This window comes from Mercenaria mercenaria, chromosome 1, assembly GCF_021730395.1.
Source record: "Mercenaria mercenaria strain notata chromosome 1, MADL_Memer_1, whole genome shotgun sequence".
NCBI classification, from domain to species: domain Eukaryota; kingdom Metazoa; phylum Mollusca; class Bivalvia; order Venerida; family Veneridae; genus Mercenaria; species Mercenaria mercenaria.
The window spans coordinates 112226984-112249409 of record NC_069361.1 but is presented as its reverse complement, the minus strand read 5'-3'; the positions used below and the strand labels follow the sequence as shown (position 1 = coordinate 112249409).

Here is a 22426-nt window from a genome sequence, read left to right as displayed (position 1 = left end):
CTGAGGTTGTGACTGTGCACCTCAATATATGACACCAGTGCCTGCACTGAGGTTGTGACTGAGCACCCCGATATATTACAGCAGTACACCAGTACTTACACTGAGTTTGTGACTCTGCACCTCCATATATGACACCAGTGCCTGCACTGAGGTTGTGACTGAGCACCCCGATATATTACATCAGTACACCAGTACTTACACTGAGTTTGTGACTGTGCACCCCCATATATGACACCAATACTGGCACTGAGGTTGTGACTTTGCACCTCCATATATGACACCAGTGCTGGCATCGAGGTTGTGACTGTGCACCTCCATATATGACACCAGTACTGGCACTGAGGTTGTGACTGTGCACCTCCATATATGACACCAGTGCTGGCACTGAGGTTGTGACTGTGCACCTCCATATATGACACCAGTGCTGGCACTGAGGTTGTGACTGTGCACCTCCATATATGACACCAGTGCTGGCACTGAGGTTGTGACTGTGCACCTCCATATATGACACCAGTGCTGGCACTGAGGTTGTGACTGCACATTATATGAAACTGGACCAGTTGTTCCAACGATGTAATTCAAGTAATCATTAAGCTCTTTTTTTCAAGCTAGCTAAAATTTATTATCTTTAAGAATTCAACTAGTTTGTCCACTGCAACATTTTTGTATTATGAAATGTGTGACAGCGCGTTTGTTTGAATTCTATATTTGGGGAAAGGTAACACTAGTTACCTGTATATATAGTACATTATAACAGTTTATTGTAGGTCTTACCATACTGTCATCAGGTGTTTCTAATAAAGAGAAACTGGATATACATCGCAGCCTTATAAACAGAACTATGACAAGGGAAGCAGACGGCTTCTGCAGACTACATCAAATTGACTGGTTCTTTGCTTTATCTGAAAGAAGTATTAAAGTGAAAAAGGTACTGAATTGTTACATGTAGTTAGAAATACTGGAGTGCTTAAAGTAATGTTGTACTTAAACTGTTACTGTCAGGCTAAAAGTGTGCAATAGTTAAAACTGGAATAGGTTAGCAAGGCAGAATATTCATTACCTATGTCCATCTAGTGAAACATATCTGGCTATTTATGTAAAGAAGAGCACTTTCACGAAAATCTGTGTTCACTAATTAAAACATTTTGCCAATATAGTGAAAAAAAATTTTGCTTTAAAGTGATTACTTTATTAAATTTGTTAAATAGATTAAATATTACTGCAACAAATTTACATAACCATGTTCTGGCATGTACGTTCATTTTGGGTTTAACACCGTTTTTCAACAGTATTTCAGTAATGTAACGGCGGGCAGTTAACCTAACCAGTGTTGTTGGATTCTGCACCAGTACAAACCTGTTCTCTGCAAGTAACTGCCAACTTCCCCACATGAATCAGAGGTGGAGGACAAATGATTTCAGACACAATGTTCTCTATCAAATCGTCATTGAGAACATACGTTCCGCCTGTGGATCGAACTCGCGATGCGTAGATCTGTGCTCTCCCTATTGAGTTTAGTGGGTGGGCTATGTTCTGGCATGTATATACTTGTATATTGAAGGTGTGCATGTTGTTTTTTAACATACATGTATTGGAATATCTTAAACATGTTAGAATTTGTTTACTATTTATAATTTAATTTTTAATTCTAATATATGGAGTCTCTTTATCTTCAGTAAAACACTGTAATAGTGACTTCATGTCGATATATAATATTTGACACCATACAAGGGCCAAGAAATAGTGCTACCATATTTGATCTACTATTATCTATAACAAAATGATATAACAGTATTTATTAATTGATTTAGTAAATAAAATTAAATAAGTTTGAAGTAAGAAAGAGAGTTATGAAATAAGTCTAGCCAAAATGGATGAAATAAATAGATATTTTATTTTTGTGTTGACGTTAGATTGACACAAACACAAATTCCACAGAAATTAATGCCCTATTAATATTATTGATTACCCAGGATTTACCCAGGATGCACTTTTCTTTTTCAGCATTTACAAAGTAGCCATACAGTTGTTACACTTCTTAATTCATTTTATGAATACCAGACTGGTATATCGGTAAGTATTTTACAATTTTAAAGCAGAAATTTTTGTTTCTGTCTAAGTGGTTGAATGCCTGTTTTAGCAATACATTTTGTACGTATTTTAGTATGGATAAATGAAAATACCTTTGACTGACATGATCCTGAAATTTAGGAAGTCAGAATTACCAATTACCGCCTCTGTCATAATTGCTAATGACATAAAGTTAATATGTAATATTATTACCAACTATTCAATGGGAAATCAATGAAAGGTCCATAGGTAGATTTACTTGAAACTGTAGGCATTTATACCACCATGACTGTTCAGTGAATTGATAGTTGTTTCTATTCTGGGAAAATATATAGAAGACATTTTGCTTGTTTTGATGTAAAATCAAAATACCTTTCATGGAGTGAACACCAGATGCGGTATTTTCATGAATGGTAAAATTGTGTTTACAATTTTACATGTAAGGTATGAAATCAAGATTTTCCAATTTTGTAAAGAGTTGACATCCTTCTTAACTTTTTGTTTTGTAACGATGCTCTTTTTTTCAGATTAAATATGATGATACAAGCTCAATATTTCATACTGATATTGATTCAAAGGTAAGTTTGATGTTTTCTATCTAAAAACCAAGTTTAACTAAATACTTTGTAATGGTTTGATGTTTAGTATGAAATCTTGCGGTTTTGGTCAAAATGGCTATTTTGTGGGAACATGAATATGTGGATATAAAATGAATGGGAATTTTACTTACTCACTAAGATTTAATTTCATATATTTATTCAACCACTAAATCCCTGAAAATCAATCGATCATAAAAGTTAATGATTTTACATTAAAAAAATTTTTGCTGCAAAATTTTCAATTTTACATGTTTCACTTGTAAGTTAAATTGGACATTCTCATTTGTGTAAGACCTTAACTTGAAATTGCTTGTACAGTTGACTTAGTTATTAAAAAAAGTGCTGCACAGATATTATAAATAAATCCGAAAAATCGAATACTGGTAATATTGATGTAATTGAGGTAATCTCTGAAGTTCAAGTGATTCCCATTAAACCAAATTTGCATGTTTTACTTGTGCTGCTTATTCTAAATAAATGGGATTTAAACCTTGGTGCAAACAAAGCATTTTTGACTAAAACAAAAAAGTTGTGATTTTTGTAATTGAATCTGATTAACCAATTTCTAAAATGAACTAGTCCATCATGCAATTTGGGCAGTACCACTTATTATTCAGAGGGATGTTCACTGGAAATTTACTGACTGAATGGCGAACAGTGCAGACCATGATCAGCCTGCACGAAAAGTATTCCTCTACAAATATAATACAAGCATATAATTTTTGTAATTTCAGAAATTGCATCAGATATCACAGTCAGATATAGTAGGTCACCAGAGGAAAGTATCAACAATAAAACAGAATGATGTATGTTTTGTACACTTCATGCCAAAGTTTGATGTGCTCAGACAGTTTGATCTGGATGAGAGGCAAGCATATAGGACATTTATACGCTTGATCAGTGGACCACAGAGGTTGATTCCAGCCTTAGAGTAAGTTCCTATTGAAGTTCTAGTCCTTGTCACCTTGTTGCAATCAGTTAAAACCTATACAGTCTAACCTGCCTTAACGGTATACAATAGAAGTTGTATATTTGATGTGCAATGATGACATTTTGAGAACCTCGTGATTGCTAAGTTTCGCATGACTTCACCGCAAAAACGACACAATGACATGAGCTTCTCAATTCAAACTGATAACCAATTGTGTGATCCTCTTTTTGTTACGATCAAATGGCAGTGATTATCGGCAATAAGCGTGTTACCTTGTGTCAGTTTTGTTATGCCCCCAAAGGGAGGCATATTAGTTTTCAACTGTCCGTCTGTTCGTTAGTCACAACGTTAACTTTTTGCATGAAGCCACTTTACTCGCGAACCACTGCACCCTGGACCTTCAAACTTCACCTGCTGTTAGTACTCATTGAGTACAGGATCCCTACTGACTTTGGGGTCACCAGGTCAAAGGTCAAGGTCACAGGGGCCAACGTTAACTTTTTGCATGAACGCAGTTTACTCGCGAACCACTGCACCCAGGACCTTCAAACTTCACATGCTGATATTACTCATTGAGTACACGACCCCTACTGACTTTGGGGTCAAAGGTCAAGGTCACAGGGGCCAACGTTAACTTTTTGCATGAAGACATTTTACTAACGAACCACTGCACCCAGGACCTTCAAACTTCACATGCTAATAGTACTCATCATGCACACGACCCCTACTGACTTTGGGGTTACCAGGTTAAAGGTCAGGGTCACAGGGGCCAGCGCTAACTTTTTGCATGAACGCACTTTACTCTCGAACCACTTCACCCAGGACCTTCAAACTTCACGTGTTGATAGTACTCATTCAGTACACGACCCCTAGTGACTTTGGGGTCACCAGGTCAAAGGTCAAGGTCACAGGGACCAATGTAAACTTTTTGCATGAAAGCACTTTACTCGCGAACAACTGCATCCAGGACCTTCAAACTTCGCCTGCTGATAGTACTTACTGAGTACACGACCCCGACTGACTTTGGGGTCACCAGGTCAAAGGTCAAGGTCACAGGGGCCAGCGTTAACTTTTTGCATGAAGGCACTTTACTCGCGAACCACTGCACCCAGGACCTTCAAACTTCACATGCTAATAGTACTTACTGAGTACACGACCCCTACTGACTTTGGGGTCACCACATCAAAGGTCAAGGTCACCAGATCAAAGGTCAAGGCGCTGCGGGGGCATTTGTCGCCATAAGTGACAGCTCTTGTTTATTTCTTTCATCAAAATACTATTAAATTTATATGAAATTAATTTTGTTTAAAAGAAATATAAACCACTTGATCTTTTATGGAATGTTATAGCAATCTTAGATTTTAGCATAGATAATAAGCGCGGAGAGTAGCTTCCCTTTACTTAAATAGCGAAAAATCGTAAACAAACTTGTTTTGAAGTTGGAAAATCGTCTATGACAATTTTTGTTGTATAAAACACTCTGGAGTTGTTGATTGCTAAGAAGATCATTCGTATTGCGATGGCAAATGCATGTCAATGTATCCTGGTAAAATGATAATAGTAAAACGAAAAAGAAATGGGTGTAAAGGCTAAAATCATGATTGGTTTAAACAATATTTTATTCAACAAATAGCATGTGATTACAATACATTTTTACAATAGCAAGGGATCGAGTAGTAAGCTAATAAGCTTTTTCTAGAAACTCTTTCCCAATTGAACACTGGTCAGAAGTCTGAAATATATGTATATATACTGGCTGCCCCTCCGATCAGCGTTTACCTGGCTTAAGCGGCCAAGTTGTCTGTTTCCCCTGGCTGGCTGCTTAAGACAGGTTAGACTGTATATACAATGTATTTTACATAAGTTGCAAAAAAAGTTCTCGCACACAATATTATCTTTTTGTTAAGGCTGATAACAGTGCCCATATTTCATAGCAGTACTTTGTCTTGGAAAGGGATATCTATTTACACCAAAAAATAACATTCAGTCAGTATATTTAGATTTTTACAGTAGCTTACTAAAAAGAAAAAGAAGTTGTTTTCATTTGGAGGGTGTCAAAAATATAAAAGAAAAGCGGTTAAGCTATAGATATTTTAATCATCTAAATAGAACAGCCAAAAAGACCCGCCCTGTGTTACATGTACATTGTAATTTGCCTTCTGATAAAAATACAGTTTGTGATTTTTCTTTAGAGTGACCTTAAATCCAGAAAAATCTCACATAGTAGTGTCAATTCAGTTTTGATCTCAGGAGGGTTTTTTTCGGCCGTTTTTATAGCCATTATTCGGCTATATTCCCAATGCCAAAAAGTATGTATTTTTCCCAAAATGAGTGCAAAATTTCCAATCTACATTCTGAAAAAAATTTCATCAAAATTGCACATTGACCAGATTATGGTCAATTTTGTAATGGAAGTATGTTAAAGAGGTTGTACAGTGTTGAACAAGTGTATGAGAAAGTGCTTAAACACATCCTTACTATATCCTATGGGACCAAATATTTCCCAATTTGGAACATTTATGCGCTAATATTCCCAATTTTGGGGATATAGGCTATGTTCCCAAATTAGCAAGAAAAAACCCTGGATCTTTACCGTCAGAAAAGTAAGTTTGAGCTATAATTCAATGTTCTTTTAGAAATTTTGCTGTCTGATTTCGAAAGATTTCTTCATCTTGTTCTTTTCTTTCATGAATGATGTTGGTTCGCATTTGCACTCTTAACCCTTTGCCTGCTGGTGGCAAGTGATTTTGTCTATGCAACCAGTGCAGACCAAGATCAGTCATGGTCTGCACTGTTTGCTATTCTGTCAGTCAATTTTCAGTGAACACCCCTTTGAATAATAAGTGATGCTGCCCAAATTGAATGATGGACCGTTAGCTCAGTAGGTAAGAGCGTTGGTCTACGGATCGCGGGGTCGTGAGTTCGATCCTCGGGCGGGGCGTATGTTCTCCGTGACTATTTGATAAACGACATTGTGTCTGAAATCATTAGTCCTCCACCTCTGGTTCATGTGGGGAAGTTGGCAGTTACTTGCGGAGAACAGGTTTGTACTGGTACAAAATCCAGGAACACTGGTTAGGTTAACTGCCCGCCGTTACATGACTGAAATACTGTTGAAAAACGGCGTTAAACCCAAAACAAACAAACAAACAAATGATGGACCAGTCCATTTTATAAATTTAGCAGGGTAAGGGTTAAGGAATAGGCCACCCTTGATATTATATTGCATCAGTAATATTTATATGAAAACAAACATTTTTTTCTTTCTTTATAGCAGGCATAGTGAATGTAAATGTAATGAACTTCGGATTAATTTGCTCTGTCCAAACAGTTTTGCAAGATGGAACAGAGATGCAACTTTGAAATAAAAATGCATTTTTTTGTCACTGCTGCGGCATAAACCAAGAATTGATGTTTCAAGACATCATTTTGAAACTTTCAAACCAGCTTCAGTTTTATCTTAACAACATTGTCTTAGTCTATGTCAGGAGGAAGAATCTTAAAGAAAATCATTTAAAAATATTGTTTGATTTTAGCTTTTAATAAATACAATGTATAACCTCTGTGTTTAGGAAGTTGGTACCCGGCTGTGGTCTTGGATTGATAGAGCTAGGATACGGAATGGCAGATGAAGTTAATCAGATCCCACGTGAACAATTCCTACAAGTTTACAAGGTATCAGAGTAATCGATTAATGTCAGTAACTTAATGTAAGAGAGGCTTAATTTTGAATATAAAAGTGTCAACTTGTTTTATCTCCATGCAAGATTTTCATGCAGCAGTATATTAGACATGAGGTTATTGTAACCAATAATTTTAATCAGCTCATTGCCATACACTGATGCAGAATTTTTCAGAAAAGAGTGTTGCTTTCATGACCTTAAAAACAAACTAGTCGGCATCAATTTTAACATTTTTTCTTCATTCTGTATATAGCATTGTGGCATATGTTTATGCTGGCATTCAGGGGTTCTTCCTGAGAAATTTTGTCATTGTACAAGATAAAATGGTGCATTTTTAAGTCCATTTTAAGATAACAAATTCTGAGCAAATCAGGGTGGCAAGTACACCCTACTAGCCTAGATAATTGGAGTACAGGTAGAGTTGGGGCTTCAGAGTTCCTCCCCAAGGAATTTGACATTCTACAATATAAAGTGGTGCATTTTAAGCCATTTCTGATACTTTGCTGATCTTAGCAAGTCTGGTTGAAATGTACACACTACTTGCTGCATATTTGTAGTACAAGTAGAGATGGGGGTTCAGGTCCTCTCAGAAAAAATGGAAATTCTGCAAGACAGAATTGTACATTTTAAGCCATTTCTTAGAAAAAAGTCTGTACAAATCAGCCTGAAATGTGCAAACTACTTGCAGGCATAATTGGGAGTTTTGGGTAGCTGCCTCAGTGTGCCTTAATGTAGTTACAACACTGCAGCTGTAATTGATTACATTTGTTCAAATAATCACACGTAATCAGTACCAGTGGATGTGATGTCTCCCAACGAAGCCCTCAAGTTTGCAAGGCATTTTATTTCTTCTGCTCTTCTGAAAACAACAAAAGGTACTGGTGTTGATTTAAGGCCTTTAAGCAGTAACTCAAAAATGTAAAAGAGCATTTTTCCCATTCCTGTATTTGTTATTAATAACTTCTCTAATGACTTTAAGCAAATTCTTTAAAAGAATCATCGTAATATGCTATAAAAAAAAAACTAGCCTTTTCCTTCTTTGTTGTTTATCTTAAAGTTGTTAAAGCCAGTGATCTGTGAACTAACACAGAACTGAAACAAGAACTTAGTTAAATCTTGTGAGAACCAGGGGAGATTGCTTTTTCCACTCTTGTCTCAGTAAATATCTTTATTCTATATCTATTTTATCTATCCAATCGCGAACGTTCATTTGCAACACATGACCGTACAATATATTACGGTATTTGGATGCATGTGCGTACAAAAATCCTGTATTTTCTGTATTTGGACGCAAGCGCATACATAAAATCCTGTATTTTCTGTATTTGGACGGTTCAACAGTCCCATGTTAAACATATGATAAAGCCCGAAACGCGTGAAAATGTTCCAAATGTAAATCGGATGAAGTAGGCGCTCTATGTACAGAGTTTGATTATGCGTCTTGAAATCTGGATTTAATTTGAGTTTTTTGTTTACAACACACAAAAATGATTCAAGTGATTACAATGCTATCTGATTTAGATATTAAAACGTTCGTTAAAAATTAAAAACTTAAAAATACAGTAAAAAAGATCATCAGATGTTGGAATATTTGAAAAGTCGCTAAAAGAAGCCGTTCCGGATGAAACCTAGAAATTGGAAGATATCAGCCCTGACTGTCTGAATAGCTACCTCAGCAGTTTTAATTTAATGGACAAGAAACAAAATGGAGAAGATTATGAATGACAGCGGACGGGCGGTCAGCATCCAAAACATGTCTGCTCTCTAATTCAGTTTTCATCGGATCTTCACCAAACTTGCTGACAATGTTTGTGGGCATAACATCTCAGCCAATTTCGATAACCAGCCGAATTGTACCAGGCACTCTTTGATTATAGTCCGATCTTCACCAAACTTGCTGACAATAAATGTGGGCATAATATCTCAGCCAGGTAGTATTACCACCCAAATCGCCAAATGGCTGTTGTAGGGAGGTTGCACCATATACTTTTTTAATAATAAGGATTAATATTCTCGATTAATCTAATTTATTCTGGTACAATTTCTTTCTGAATCGGTTATCACATGTATACGGATGATATATATATTTCAAGCGACGCTTAGATCGTTTCCATGGATATCCTCGCGATATCTCACGGGATAGAAACCGGTATAAAAGGTCATGTGACCGCCACGTTGTCGCGCACAACCGATTTGTTCAGAAGTCGAAACAACGTAAACCCACCCACCGCACCCTTGAAAGTTAATATTACTTTGGTTTAAATCCAAGCTTTATTTTTTCACTGTTTTAATAACGATTATGGCATATTCTGTCGCCCAGTTTGTTTATATATTTCAGTTCATTGTTTTACGGACATGAAGTACACATATGAGCCATGCAAGCTACCACACCAATTACATATACAGCTGAACTGCTGCGTAATTTGGGTTAATCATATATGGAACAATACGGAACTGGATAGCTCACACAGATTGGAATTACTTGGTGGATATATCTTGTCTGCATAAACATTACAGTACCAGTTCAGTGTGGTTTGAAAGCCAGTCTTGTAGGTTTATGTGTACAAATTTGTTACAGTCTCAAGTGAATTATTAATTTCACGCGCCACGGGAATTATGACAATATTGGAACAATTAATGAGTAGCTTCATGTGTACTATATATATTAATACTGTAAAAGGTCATGTTCATTGATTCTTACTTTATACACGTTGATTGATATTATATGTACTTATGTTTATCATATGATTTAATCATCACTTGATTCATATCTAACAGCTCATTCTATCTTCTATTCTTTTCTTTGTTATGTCTGCGGAAAATTCTTATGCTTGGAGGCGATCGAGGGTATAAGATATGAACAGGGGCATTAAATATCATATCTAAACTCTTTTTTTGCATACACATGAGTGTCCAAGCCTATCAGAGCTGTTAACTTTGAAGGCATTGGCCTCGTGTGGCTAAAACATTATAGTTTTTTGTGACTAGGTTGGGTTTAAGAACTGGCCAGAGCGAAAAGGGCTTGCCGTTCTTATAATAACTCCCCCGTTTTAATAGGAATATTTCGTAGAAGGAATTACAAAACGTTGCGCTAGTGGTTCTATATTGGTACCAGTGGGGTATCTGGTGTTATTATGGTACCATTGGGGTACCTGGTGTTATTATGGTACCATTGGGGTACCTGGTGTTATTTTGGTACTAACGGAGTACCTGGTTCTATTAAGGTACCAAAGGGGTACCTGGTACTATTTCATAGCACGAGAGGAGTGTGCTCGATAGGTATAAATAATCGGGAGCGCAACGGGGGTTGGTTTTCTTCATTATACGCCCTTGGTTGTCTCCATGCATGAGAATTTTTCAATTTCAATAGCTGTTAACTATTGAAACTACCGCGGACATGACCATCTTGCTCCATATTATCTGAAATGAATCTACTATGTTTGAATTAGAATAATGTTTTGGTTTAACGGATATTATTATAATTGAATAAATTGAAAAAACTTATCACGGGTTGGTAATTTTATGAAATTGAATCTTAGAATAATGATACGCAGAAAAAACAACATTCAGTGAATTACGTATATTACATATGAAGTGAAATAAATATAGAATAAAAAGGTTATTTAAGGCCTAACATTGTTCTGTATAATATATATTTGCACTCATACCAAGCTTGGAAAAACTAGAAAAGGCAGGAATACAATATTCAGTGAAACATTTTTAGCTCGACTATTCATAGAATAGTAGAGCTATTGGACTAGCCCATGCGTCCGCATCCCTATTTGGTTAAGTTTTTATATGTAAGCTGGTATCTCAGCAACCACTTGTGGGAATTGATTGAAGCTTCACACACTTAATTACTGTGATAAACTGACTTACATTGCACAAGTTCCATAACTTTGTTTTGCTTTTTTTACAAAATTATGCCCCTTTTTCGACTTAGAATTTTTTGGTTAAGGTTTTGTATGTAAGCTGGTATCTCAGTACTCACTAATTGGAATGGATTGAAACTTCACACACTTGTTCACTGTCATGATCTAACATGCACAAAGCAGGTCCCATAACTTTTGTTTGCTTTTTTACAAAATTATGCCCTTTTTTCAACATAGAAATTTTTGGTTAAGTTGTTGTATGTAAGCTGGTATCTCAGTATCCACTAATGGGAAAGGATTGAAACTTCACACACTTGTTCACTGTCATGATATGACTTGCAGTGCAAAGGGTCAATAACTCAACTTCGCATTTTACTAAATTATGCCCCTTTTTCGACTTTCGTATTCATTCAATCGACAAGACTGTTGAATAGTCGAGCGTTGCTGTCCTCCGACAGCTCTTGTTAATTTAAACTATTATTATAGTAAGATAAAATAGATATAGAATAAAAAGGTTATTTAACATTGTACTGTACAATACGAGATATATTTGGACGAGTACCCAGCTGAGAAAACCATATTGAACTCGCCTAACGGCTCGTCCAATATGGTTTTCTCAGCTGGGTACTCGTGTTAGGCGAGTTCAATATGGTTTTCTCAGCTGGGTACACGTCCAAATATATCTCTGTATTGTACAGAACAATGTTAAATAACCTAATAGTATGACTGATTAATTGATAATATGTGATTTCACGAAAACATATTAACTTAAAATTCTTTGTATCGTTTTTTCTTTGGTTAAGCTCAGGGTAATTCAGTTGTTCCATTGTTGAAGTACATGTAGATAGTTTAATATCATGACTTTGGATAGTTTGTCCATGCATGAGCTCCAGAAAAATGGAATGTAATCGCAACAGAATGTTAAAAGTATGCCAGAATACAAAGATTCAGCTTCACATTTTATTTCAGGATGTTATAAGTCTCCCGGAATATGACGGTTCAGCGTTACATCACCTGTTAGCAGGTAAAGAAGTGCATAAGGAGGAGGCAGATTATTTTGACATTGCAGGGCAATGGTGGAGTGGACAAGAAAAAAGATAATAGTATTTTGGAAATTAGATCTGCATCAAGAAAGGAATGGGAATTGGTTGTGAAAAGAATTATGAGACTGTCTTAAGAAAAGAATATCCCATTAAAGCCGGCAATGGCACAGTGGACCTATTGGACTGTATAATGGAAGTGCAAGGGTTGAGATGTGGTTAGGACAATGTGGAGATGTTTGCCTACCAGGAGTTAAAAAGTTACATGAAAGAGTTGTGAAGACATCTATTTCCCACAATTCATTAATAACATTGTGAAATCATTATTCTAATATGCTTTTCTCTGTTAAAACACTCTTACGCTAGAATGATGTCACATTAACATGCGGTGACGTCAATGTTTTTGTTGCGACCAAGAAAGAGCGCTTCTATATTTTATCTACTGTTTTAGATTAAGGGCATATTAGAATCGAAATAATTTATACCAAAACTGTATTTTAACACTATTTGTACACTCGGGCAGTAATACATCGTACAAATAATATCACGGGCTGCGCCCTCGTGAAATTATTACGCCTGACATATAACCACCCATCGTGCATAAATAAGTGTTTAAACACTCTTTTGCTATAAATTATTTCTTAAGTATATGAAGGGGAATAATTATTATGAAATTCAAGATTGCGTCAATCCACAAAAATAAATAAAAAGTTGAATCACAAAGTCATATCTATTATGAAATAGCAATTTTATTGAAATTTACAAAATTTTATGCTTACTAAATTCAAGGATTGCATAGTAATGTTGTTCAAATTGTCTGTATCAGTACTAACATCCACATGCTGTCTCCTCTACTAATTATGATGAACAGCTCTAGCATGCACAATCATAGGGTAGGGAAATCAACATGAGCAAGTTGTGTTCATTGCTTAAGTTACTTCCCCTGAAACACATGAGTGGTAAAACACTGAAACAGCTTTGCATATACTGTAAATTTGGTCATTTTCATGTCACTGTTGTTTTTGCAATTTGACAGACAACAGCCTAGTTACAACTTAGAATTTATGCTTCATATTTTTATGTATCGCTCCTGTCTGCCTATACGACTATGCATTGGAGGAGACATGCGCTTTTCTACAAAAGCATCTTCTAGTTTTATACTTTGGAGATACTGGTTCTTGATATTCACAAGACATCTGAATTGGTGTGTCACTCTGATCGCGAATATTATCAAAAATAAAATATTCATGAATATTTTCCCATCTAAAGTTGCATGAGCATAATATTGTAAGCAGCATGCTTGCAGCTGAAACTACCTGTACCCTTTTTAGTTTTGTAAAGCACATTGATGTCATGCATGTAACTGTTTTGGGCTGTTCCAGGCATTTGTTATGTTTGGTTGCATACCTTTAACTATACAGGGACAGGCTCTATATTATCCCCATAGTTTGTGTCAAGTACATGTGGCTGGACTAGAATCTGTTGTGATATTTAGAAAAAAAATGAGCATACCTTTTTGGTTGTTAATAGTTTTTGAAGTGGTCGAGATATATGTGTTAATGATACATAATTGAGCCGTGCCATGAGAAAACCAACATAGTGGGTTTGCGACCAGCATGGATCCAGACCAGCCTGCGCATCCGCGCAGTCTGGTCAGGCTCCATGCTGTTCGCTTTTAAAGCCTATTGGAATAGAAGAAACTGTTAGCGAACAGCATGGATCCTGACCAGACTGCGCAGATGCGCAGGCTGGTCTGGATCCATGCTGGTCGCAAACCCACTATGTTGGTTTTCTCATGGTGCGGCTCATATGGAAGTGAAATTTGTTCAAAATCAGCTGTTAGGCAGAGGCTTTGTTAATGATAAATGATTATTATATTGAAAATGACAATAAAGTTTAATAGCATTGAAATTTGTTCTTGTAGTTAATGAAATTAATTCACAGAAGATATTTATTGTTTCTCAGTAAGGTCAGAACAGCTTTCATGAAATGAGCTCCAGATGGAATATTTTTATACGCTTGTGAAATTGATAAACTATTGGATTACCTACCGGAGTTTGCAGTGGGCAGCATCCACAAAAGCTGTCTGCTCTTTAACCTGAGCAGTTCTTAACTAAAGGTCACCAAAGGTCACAATGTCTGTAGGCATATATCTCGGCCAAGTTTAATAACCAGCTGGATCTCTCTGGAGTTACAACCTTTGAATTACCCAAAGTAGTGAAAACTGACAGTGACCGCTCTTGGTATAATGTTCACCAAAATGGGTCACAAGGTTTATTGCCATAATACCTTGGCCAGGTTCAATAACCATCCAGGTTGTCGCTGTGGCTGTGGAGTGATGGTCCTTGAGTTACTTAAAATTTCAAAAATTGACAGTCTACTCTCTAACTTGAGTAGTTCCTATCCAATGTTCACCAAACTTAATCAGAATGTTTATTGGCATATCGTCTTGGCCATCTTCTAAAACCAGTCAGGTAGTCTTTTGTCTTGCTCTACTCATGACTCGTTTTTAATTAGTCGCAGTTGAGAAAATAGACAACTAGTGTGCTGAATAAATAGAGTATTGTGATAGTTTTATACTCTTGTTAAGAGTTGAGTGTTTGTGAACCATGTTTCGCCTCTGGACAAAGTGACAAGGTGAGCTTTTGTGATCGTGTGGCGTCCGTCGTCCGTCAGTGCGTCCGTAAACTTTTGTTTGTGACCACTCTAGAGGTCACATTTTTCATGGGATCTTTATGAAAATTGGTCAGAATGTTCATCTTGATGATATCTAGGTCAAGATCGAAACTGGGTCACGTGTGATCCAAAACTAGGTCAGTAGGTCTAAAAATAGAAAAACCTTGTGACCTCTCTAGAGGCCATATTTTTCAATGGATGTTCATGAAAGTTGGTCTGAATGTTCACCTTGATGATATCTAGGTCAAGTTCGAAAGTAGGTTACATGCGGTCAAAAACTAGGTCAGTTTGTCACGTGCGCATGGCGTCCATCCATGCGCGTGTTCGTCCGTCCGTAAACTTCTGCTTGTGACCACTCTAGAGGTCACATTTTTCATGGGATCTTTATGAAAGTTGGTCAGAATATTCAAAAACTAGGTCATTAGGTCAAATAATAGAAAAACCTTGTGACCTCTCAAGAGGCCATATTTATCAATGGATCTTCATGAAAATTGGTCAGAATTTTTATCTCGATGATATCTAGGTCAAGTTCAAAACTGGGTCACATGAGCTCAAAATCTAGGTCACTATGTCAAATAATAGAAAAAACGACTTCATACTCAGTTCAAAACTGGGTCATGTGGGGACAGGTGAGCGATTCAGGACCATGATGGTCCTCTTGTTATACACCCCAAACTCCTATCGCACCCCTAAGCCACAAAACAAGTTTGGAGGCTGTATTGGAATAGCATTGTCCCTCCACTCTTATGTCCCTCAGAAACTTTTAAGGCAATGGCTTGAGACCACAAAAATATGATTTAATATAGCTTGACACTATATTGCATTGCAATGAGAGAAAATGTAGAGCATAAAAAAACATAACTCCTTCTTGAATACTGTAAAATCATTTAATTTCGTGGACATGAAATTTTGTGGTTTTGGTCAAAATGGTAATTTCGTGGGGATATGAATTCGTGGATTTCAACTTTTGAACATAAATTGAATGGGAATTTTACTTGTTTCTTGGGATTAAATTTCGTGTATTGACTCGACCACGAAATCCACAAAAATTAGTCCCCCACGAATATTAATGATTTCACAGTAGCCCTTTGTATCTATTTTTTCACACTTCTTGATATTTAAGACAAAAAAGGGGAATTCAACTTCACTTGAAACAGTCAATGATGACAATGAGAGGATGTGTACAACACAAGAATCATACTCTATTTTGAATTAGTTTAGAATTATTTCCCTATTTGTACTTAATGTTTTTACATTCTTCTAAGTTTAAGACGATTACTCAACTTAACTTGATACAGATGGATAAATTGCAATTACGGGAAGTGTAGTGTAGAGCAAAGGAATTTAGAGTTATTTCCCTTCCTATACTAGTACTTAATTTTTAGCATTTTGAAAATCACCAGACCACAAAGAGCTTAAGGTGCGCTGTGACTTTCATGGTCTGTCATCAACAGTTTGACAATGTCTGACTCCACTTAAGGGAATTCAATGGATGGCATACTAAAGCATTTTTTTTTTAGAAAATGCAGTTTTAAATTCGCCTTCAATGGGGATGCTCTGTTAAAATGGTTCTGCTCTACTGCTCAGTTTTCAGTACTAGTCTGTTAGAAGTATCACATGTTTTTATGATGATACTTGTAGGAAACAAAATATTTTAACAGAGCCTATTTCTGTAGATGGTCCGAATTACACACAATTTTATATTTATGCCAAAAAGAAAAACCCACAAGTTACTGTAGTATTACCTGGGTTTCACAGTGGGGTATACCTGCTAACTGCTATTAATAAGGAATTATGTCAGAAAATACCAGCCTGTTACTACATTTTGTTTATTACATGTTTCTATGAATAAATAATATGTCATAGAAAACCAACATATTTCTATAAAAAGAAAGATGCTGTCAAAAATATAAAAATACCCCTGTGTGTAATATTTTGGCAATTCCCAGATCAGATTATTTCGAAACATCAATATATTTGAAAGATTTCTAATATCCTTAACACCATAAAATTCTTATTTTTTCAAAAATCTTTATTATTAACTATTACCAGTTGTAAAAGAATGTTCTTATTTTCAAAATAGTGAACATGCAGACGAAATTGTAATACAACAAATTGAAAATAGTTCTTGATTTAAGAATATTTAAATTAGGCAAAGTGATGTGTATCAAAAGTATTTAATATTTTGCCATGAAAATTGGTATTCGGGAGGAAAAATGTAGATAGTCCAGATTTTTTTTGTTTTTGTGCAGAAATGTGAAAAATGTATGTTAAGTATGTTTATAAATATCAGAACTCTCTTTACAATAAAAAACATGCATTGGAGCAGAAAGAATAATCAATTTACTAGTTGATACTGGGTGCATAGATTAAGTGCATTGCATGTACCCAATACATATGAAACTATGTGTGGGAGGTATAATGTTACATTTTAGAAATTTTGTAAGTTTCGGATGGACATGTTCGAAACTTTTATCAGTCAAAGAATGCACTTATTTGCATATTTAAACCTTGATGCATGAGTTTATGATATCAGATCATGTGCAGTGTAAAGAATGTTGTTTTTCTTATTGCAATGAAGGAAGGTTACATCCTGTTTTATCCAATGATCATGAAGATTTTCCATTGATCAGCTGGACTTTCCATATACGTCAATAAAGTCTGTAAATAAGGTCGGTCAAGGTGGTAGCATAAACATGTTTACAATATTATATATGTTACTGGCCATCATTTCTATTTATAGTGGGATTACGAAATAATAGGATTGGCCATAATTGAAGTTTTAAAATTAAAAAAAATATGGAAATATGTTTTTATAGGTCAATTTTTTTGCATGCATGAGCAGTGCATACTATTTCCTGTAGTGATTTAATGCCTCCTATGTTATTCACCTTGTTTGTATTAGAAGCGCATTTTTAAACCTTGGAGAAAAAAGGGGAAATCAGAATAAAAAATTTCTATCAAATTTAAAATAATTGAAATGTTTTTATAGTACAATAGCCATGACTGTGATTAGTTAAATCATTGATCTGGTTAACATACTTAGATCTGGCCGCCTTAATGTATCAGATTGCTTCAGTTAAAAGTATCACAAGATTGTTAAACTAGTGATAATTTGATATCTGTAATGCTTGTGTTCACTGAGCTGTCAAGTTTATAAAATCACAAGTAGATTTTATAAAATAAAAAACTTGTTTTTGAAAAATTGATACTGCAACGTAAATATGTAACCAGCAGCACTGAAACACATACTAAGAAAATGATCTTAGAACTTCAGTTATTTTGCTCCTTTCCATGGATGAATAAATTGAGAAAGATTACTAACCTGCTTTCTTTTTTTTTTTTTCTTTATTTTGTAAACAGTCTGCTAAGACTGACCTTTGATGGGAAATACTGGAAATTTCTTAGAAAAGGCTAGTCAGTCTGCTGGAGGTGACCTTGAAAGAGAAATATTGTTAATTTGTTTGAATAGGCTTGTCATTTTCCTTGTTTTCATGTGAATTTCAAGGAATAGCAATACTTAAATCTTTCTGGAGGTCGTCCTAGTCTATCCCCTGTACTACACACTTACAGAAAACTGGAGGTGGTCCTAGTCTATCCCCTGTACTACACACTTACAGAAAACAGTTAAGGTTAAGAACCACTTGACTCCTTTATATCAGTTCACCCTTTTTCTCAGTGAGCTACAAGCCTGGTTATGTGAAGTTGATTTATTTACCAAAAATAGATTTGATATGGGGGTGGAGGATCATATCATGTCAGATTTTAGTTTAGCCTTTACCCTGCTAAATTCCTGAAAAAGATAAGTCCATCATTCAAATTGGGCAGTACCACTTGTTTATCAAAGGGTTGTTCACTAAAAATTTACTGACTGATTGACTAGCGAACAGTGCAGACCATGATCAGCTCGCACAGACATGCAGGTGTCATTGCAGGCTGATCATGGTCTGCACTTGTCGCAGAGATAGCAGGCTGAAGGTTAACTGACTCTTGGTCATAGTGTTTGTATAATTCATGTTTTCTCATATTCAGCTGTTTCTTGCCGATTCCTAAGGCTGTAACTTTGTCTCCACATGTAACTGCCAACTTCTCCACATTAATTGTTTTGAATAACATCAAGTGAAGTGTTTACATGTCTGGATGAACACCTGTTTAAATTCATTACAGTCAACTTCTTTAAATTCTATTGCATTTTAGCTTCATTGCATCTTTTTTACCAACCCATGTTGAGGGGAATATCCCTACATTTTTCAATATTCTTCTTGTCCTTAGTTGAACCACAGGCCACATTTTTATGGTGATTGGAATTTAAGGGTCTCAGCATGTGAACTTTTGTATTGCTGAAAAATTTAACAAGTGTCTCCCTGTAGGTAGAGTGCTCACATTTACAAGGTCAAAGTACTTTAGTTTTAAATATGCTGACATTTCATTTATTTTATCAGCTAGTAAACATTCAGTAATTGATCTTAAATCCCCCAAAATATCCTACTGAACAGTTCAGCTGATACTACAACCTATATAGTTTATTGTGATAATAGAAGACACCTAAATTCTGATGATGTAATGTAATTATTCAGTCAACTTGCCAAAAATGTTATACCGATAAATTCACATACTTTTATGAATGAAAGACGAATGCAGGTTATCCCCCAAAAGTATACCCGTATGTTTTGATTACATCAAAGTAATTTTTTTTGTTTACAAACATTTTAACACTGTATCAGAGTAGCTAATTACAAATATATTGTTGTTTGTATAAAGAAATTTATCTTGCAATGGGTCACCACTTCCTAAACTACTTGTAATTTTTTTAGTCAAATCAGGATATTTATGTTTGTATACTTTGATGTTTTAAAGTGTCAGCAGTTAATCATCATTTGTTTTTTTAATATTTGCTGATTTTTAAAGATAAGACACTGACAAAAGATTTATCATGTTACGTAAATGAAATACCCAGTGTTGAATTTTTAGAGAAATCCCCTTAGATTCCATTGTTTTTGTGATGTGTCCATATTTGGTCATTTCTGCTGCTGCGAAGCATTTGAAAATAATACGGTCAAACTTGTTCATAACAACAGTGCTTTGGAGAGCCTCAATGAAGTCCTGATCTGCAGGCGATCTTTTATTACAGATTGAAATGCTGGTATTCTGCAAATGTTTAAACTGAAAAGGAATCTAGTGGTGTTTAGTACCCGGTACTCTTTGTTTAAATTTTAAGGTGATCTGTAAGCAAAGGTTTGACTGTCCTGAATATAGCTGATGTACATGATTGTATGAAATGTAACCTGCTGTGTTAATTTGCTGCTAAATATGCTATTTGCAGTGGCGTAGGAGCGAACTCAAAGTTGGTGGAGGTGGGTTAAGGGGGGCAGATGGTGGGGGCACAATAGTGGGGCTAAATACATCACTGCTTAGGCTGAAAACCAGCTCAGAGGTGGGAGGTCTGATTCTAGGACGAGGCAGCTGTTCTCTGCAACAACTTACACTGAGGACAGTTTGTCAGCAATACTTGTGGAGAATGAAGTGATATACTTTTATATCATTACAGTGTTCCTATACAATTATATGGCATTGACCTAGAACATGACCTAATGTCAGAATAATCCAATATATAACATTCTGTCCTTTCATTATTTTGTAATCCTGTTTGTTTAAACTAAAAAGTATTTCATACTGATAGAAGTTTAAACTTTAAAAAATTGAAGTATTTTGTACCTCTTGACCGATACAGCTTTCAAATTTCGTCAGATATGGAAGATCAAAAAAGTTTGTAATCAAGGTAATATTTGTCTCATGAGTGCACTAGATTACCCTTTGACAACTGGAAAACTTTACTCACTGTCAGCACATCAGTACTGTCAACACATTGCATTCAGGTTAAAGTATTATTACACTTTCACTAGTCATCTTACTTACTACCCCTTTAAATGTAACTTACTTTGCCCTCTTTTTTTTTTTTAATTTTAATTTTAACACAAAAACAGTAGATGACTAGAATTTGCCATTTATAGGCAGTTGTCTGAGAATGCAATTTAATATCCCTTTTTAGAGATTTTTTGTGGTAAATGGGCTTTCCTTGAAAATAAACTCTGTTGCTCAGACCTAAAACAGGTGCTTTTACTCCAACCAAACTTTGTAGGAAGAATCAGTACTAATTATACTTTTGAACATTCAAGAGTTAATTTTTGTATTGTTATTGCCTTTTAAATTTTCTGGACTTCTAAAAAGATTGGTGTTTGTATTTCAACCAAACTTTACAAGATGAATCAGTGTCCTGTCTAGTCAAGGTATGAATTGTTATAGAGTCATTGCCTTAAAGTTTTTGGTAATTAACCTGTAGCCTGCTAAATTTCTAAAATGGACCGGTCTATCATTCAATTTGGGCAGTACCATTTATTATTTGAAGGAGTGTTTAATGAAAATTTACTGACTGAATAGCGAACAGTGCAGACCATGGTCTGATCTGCACTGGTCACAAAGGCAGAATCACTTGCCAACAGTAGCTAGGCTAAAGGTTAAAATTGGTTCTGCATTTCAACGAAACTTTCTCTGAAGGATCTATTTTGTATATTGCCAGCACTATCTGATTTGAACAGATTACGAAATGAAATTATATAAATCCAGTGAAGCATCGACAACCTGAATACCTGGGCTTGTTTCAGCAGTTCCTTGTGGCCCTTCCATTCTGATTGCTAATTTAAAACTCTACATAAATTGAATATTTTTTTATTATATTATATTTGAATAAATTTCTACAATGAACTTGTCCATCTTTAAATTTGGACAGTACCATTAACTGTAAAAAGGGGTGCTTACCAAAAAGATGAATGGTGAACTGTGCAGATCATGATCAGACTGGACAGATGTGTAGGCTGATTATGATCTACGCTGGTGGCAAAGGCAGAATCAATCGTGTTCAGCATGATAAGGGTTAAAGTTAACCCCTTGTGACCTCGAGGGATCAGTTTTTAGCTCGACTATTCGAAGAATAGGGGAGCTATCCTAGTAGCCCCGGCGTGTGCGTGAGCGTTAGCATGAGCGTCACACAAATGTTAAAGTTTGCGTACCACCCCAAATATTTTCAAAGTCCATTTAGATATTGCTTTCATATTTTGCATACTTGTTTACCATCATGACCCCAGTCTGTAAAAAGGAGGAGGCAACTCTGTCAAGCATTTTGACTGAATTATGGCCCCTTTTCGACTTAGAATAAATGTTAAAGTTTGCGTACCACCCCAAATATTTTCAAAGTCTATTGAGATATTGCTTTCATATTTTGCATACTTGTTTACCATCATGATCCCAGTCTGTATAAAGGAGGAGGCAACTCTATCAATTATTTTGACTGAATTATGGCCCCTTTTCGACTTAGAATTAAAGTTTTACTCATTGCTTATATTATACTATCAAGCACTGAGAATAGTCGAGCGCGCTGTCCACTGACAGCTCTTGTTTACTATATATATCAGAAAAGGGAAAGTAGCATGCCTCTTTAAAAAAAATTTTGTTCAGTTGTTTTTATGTGCCCTTTCTGGAAAATCAGGATGTATTATAT

General features: G+C 35.6%; 1 protein-coding gene across 5 annotated transcripts in view; it reads left to right on the top strand.

Annotated features, from left to right (window-relative positions):
* LOC123526374 (uncharacterized) overlaps nt 1–13774 on the top strand; it is a 35586-nt gene extending 21812 nt beyond the window's left edge. For 4 of the 5 annotated variants that reach the window (XM_053520730.1, XM_053520729.1, XM_053520725.1 and 1 more), the window contains 6 exons: nt 768–928; nt 2005–2073; nt 2598–2648; nt 3404–3600; nt 7173–7275; nt 12125–13774. In XM_053520730.1, coding sequence (XP_053376705.1) covers nt 768–928; nt 2005–2073; nt 2598–2648; nt 3404–3600; nt 7173–7275; nt 12125–12256 — 713 coding nt within the window. In that variant the 3' untranslated portion in view covers nt 12257–13774. Of the gene's footprint in view, nt 1–767; nt 929–2004; nt 2074–2597; nt 2649–3403; nt 3601–7172; nt 7276–7971; nt 9261–12124 lie in introns of those variants that run through there. The other variant, XM_053520733.1, reaches the window with a different exon arrangement.
* Nucleotides 13775–22426: the final 8652 nt, after the last annotated feature.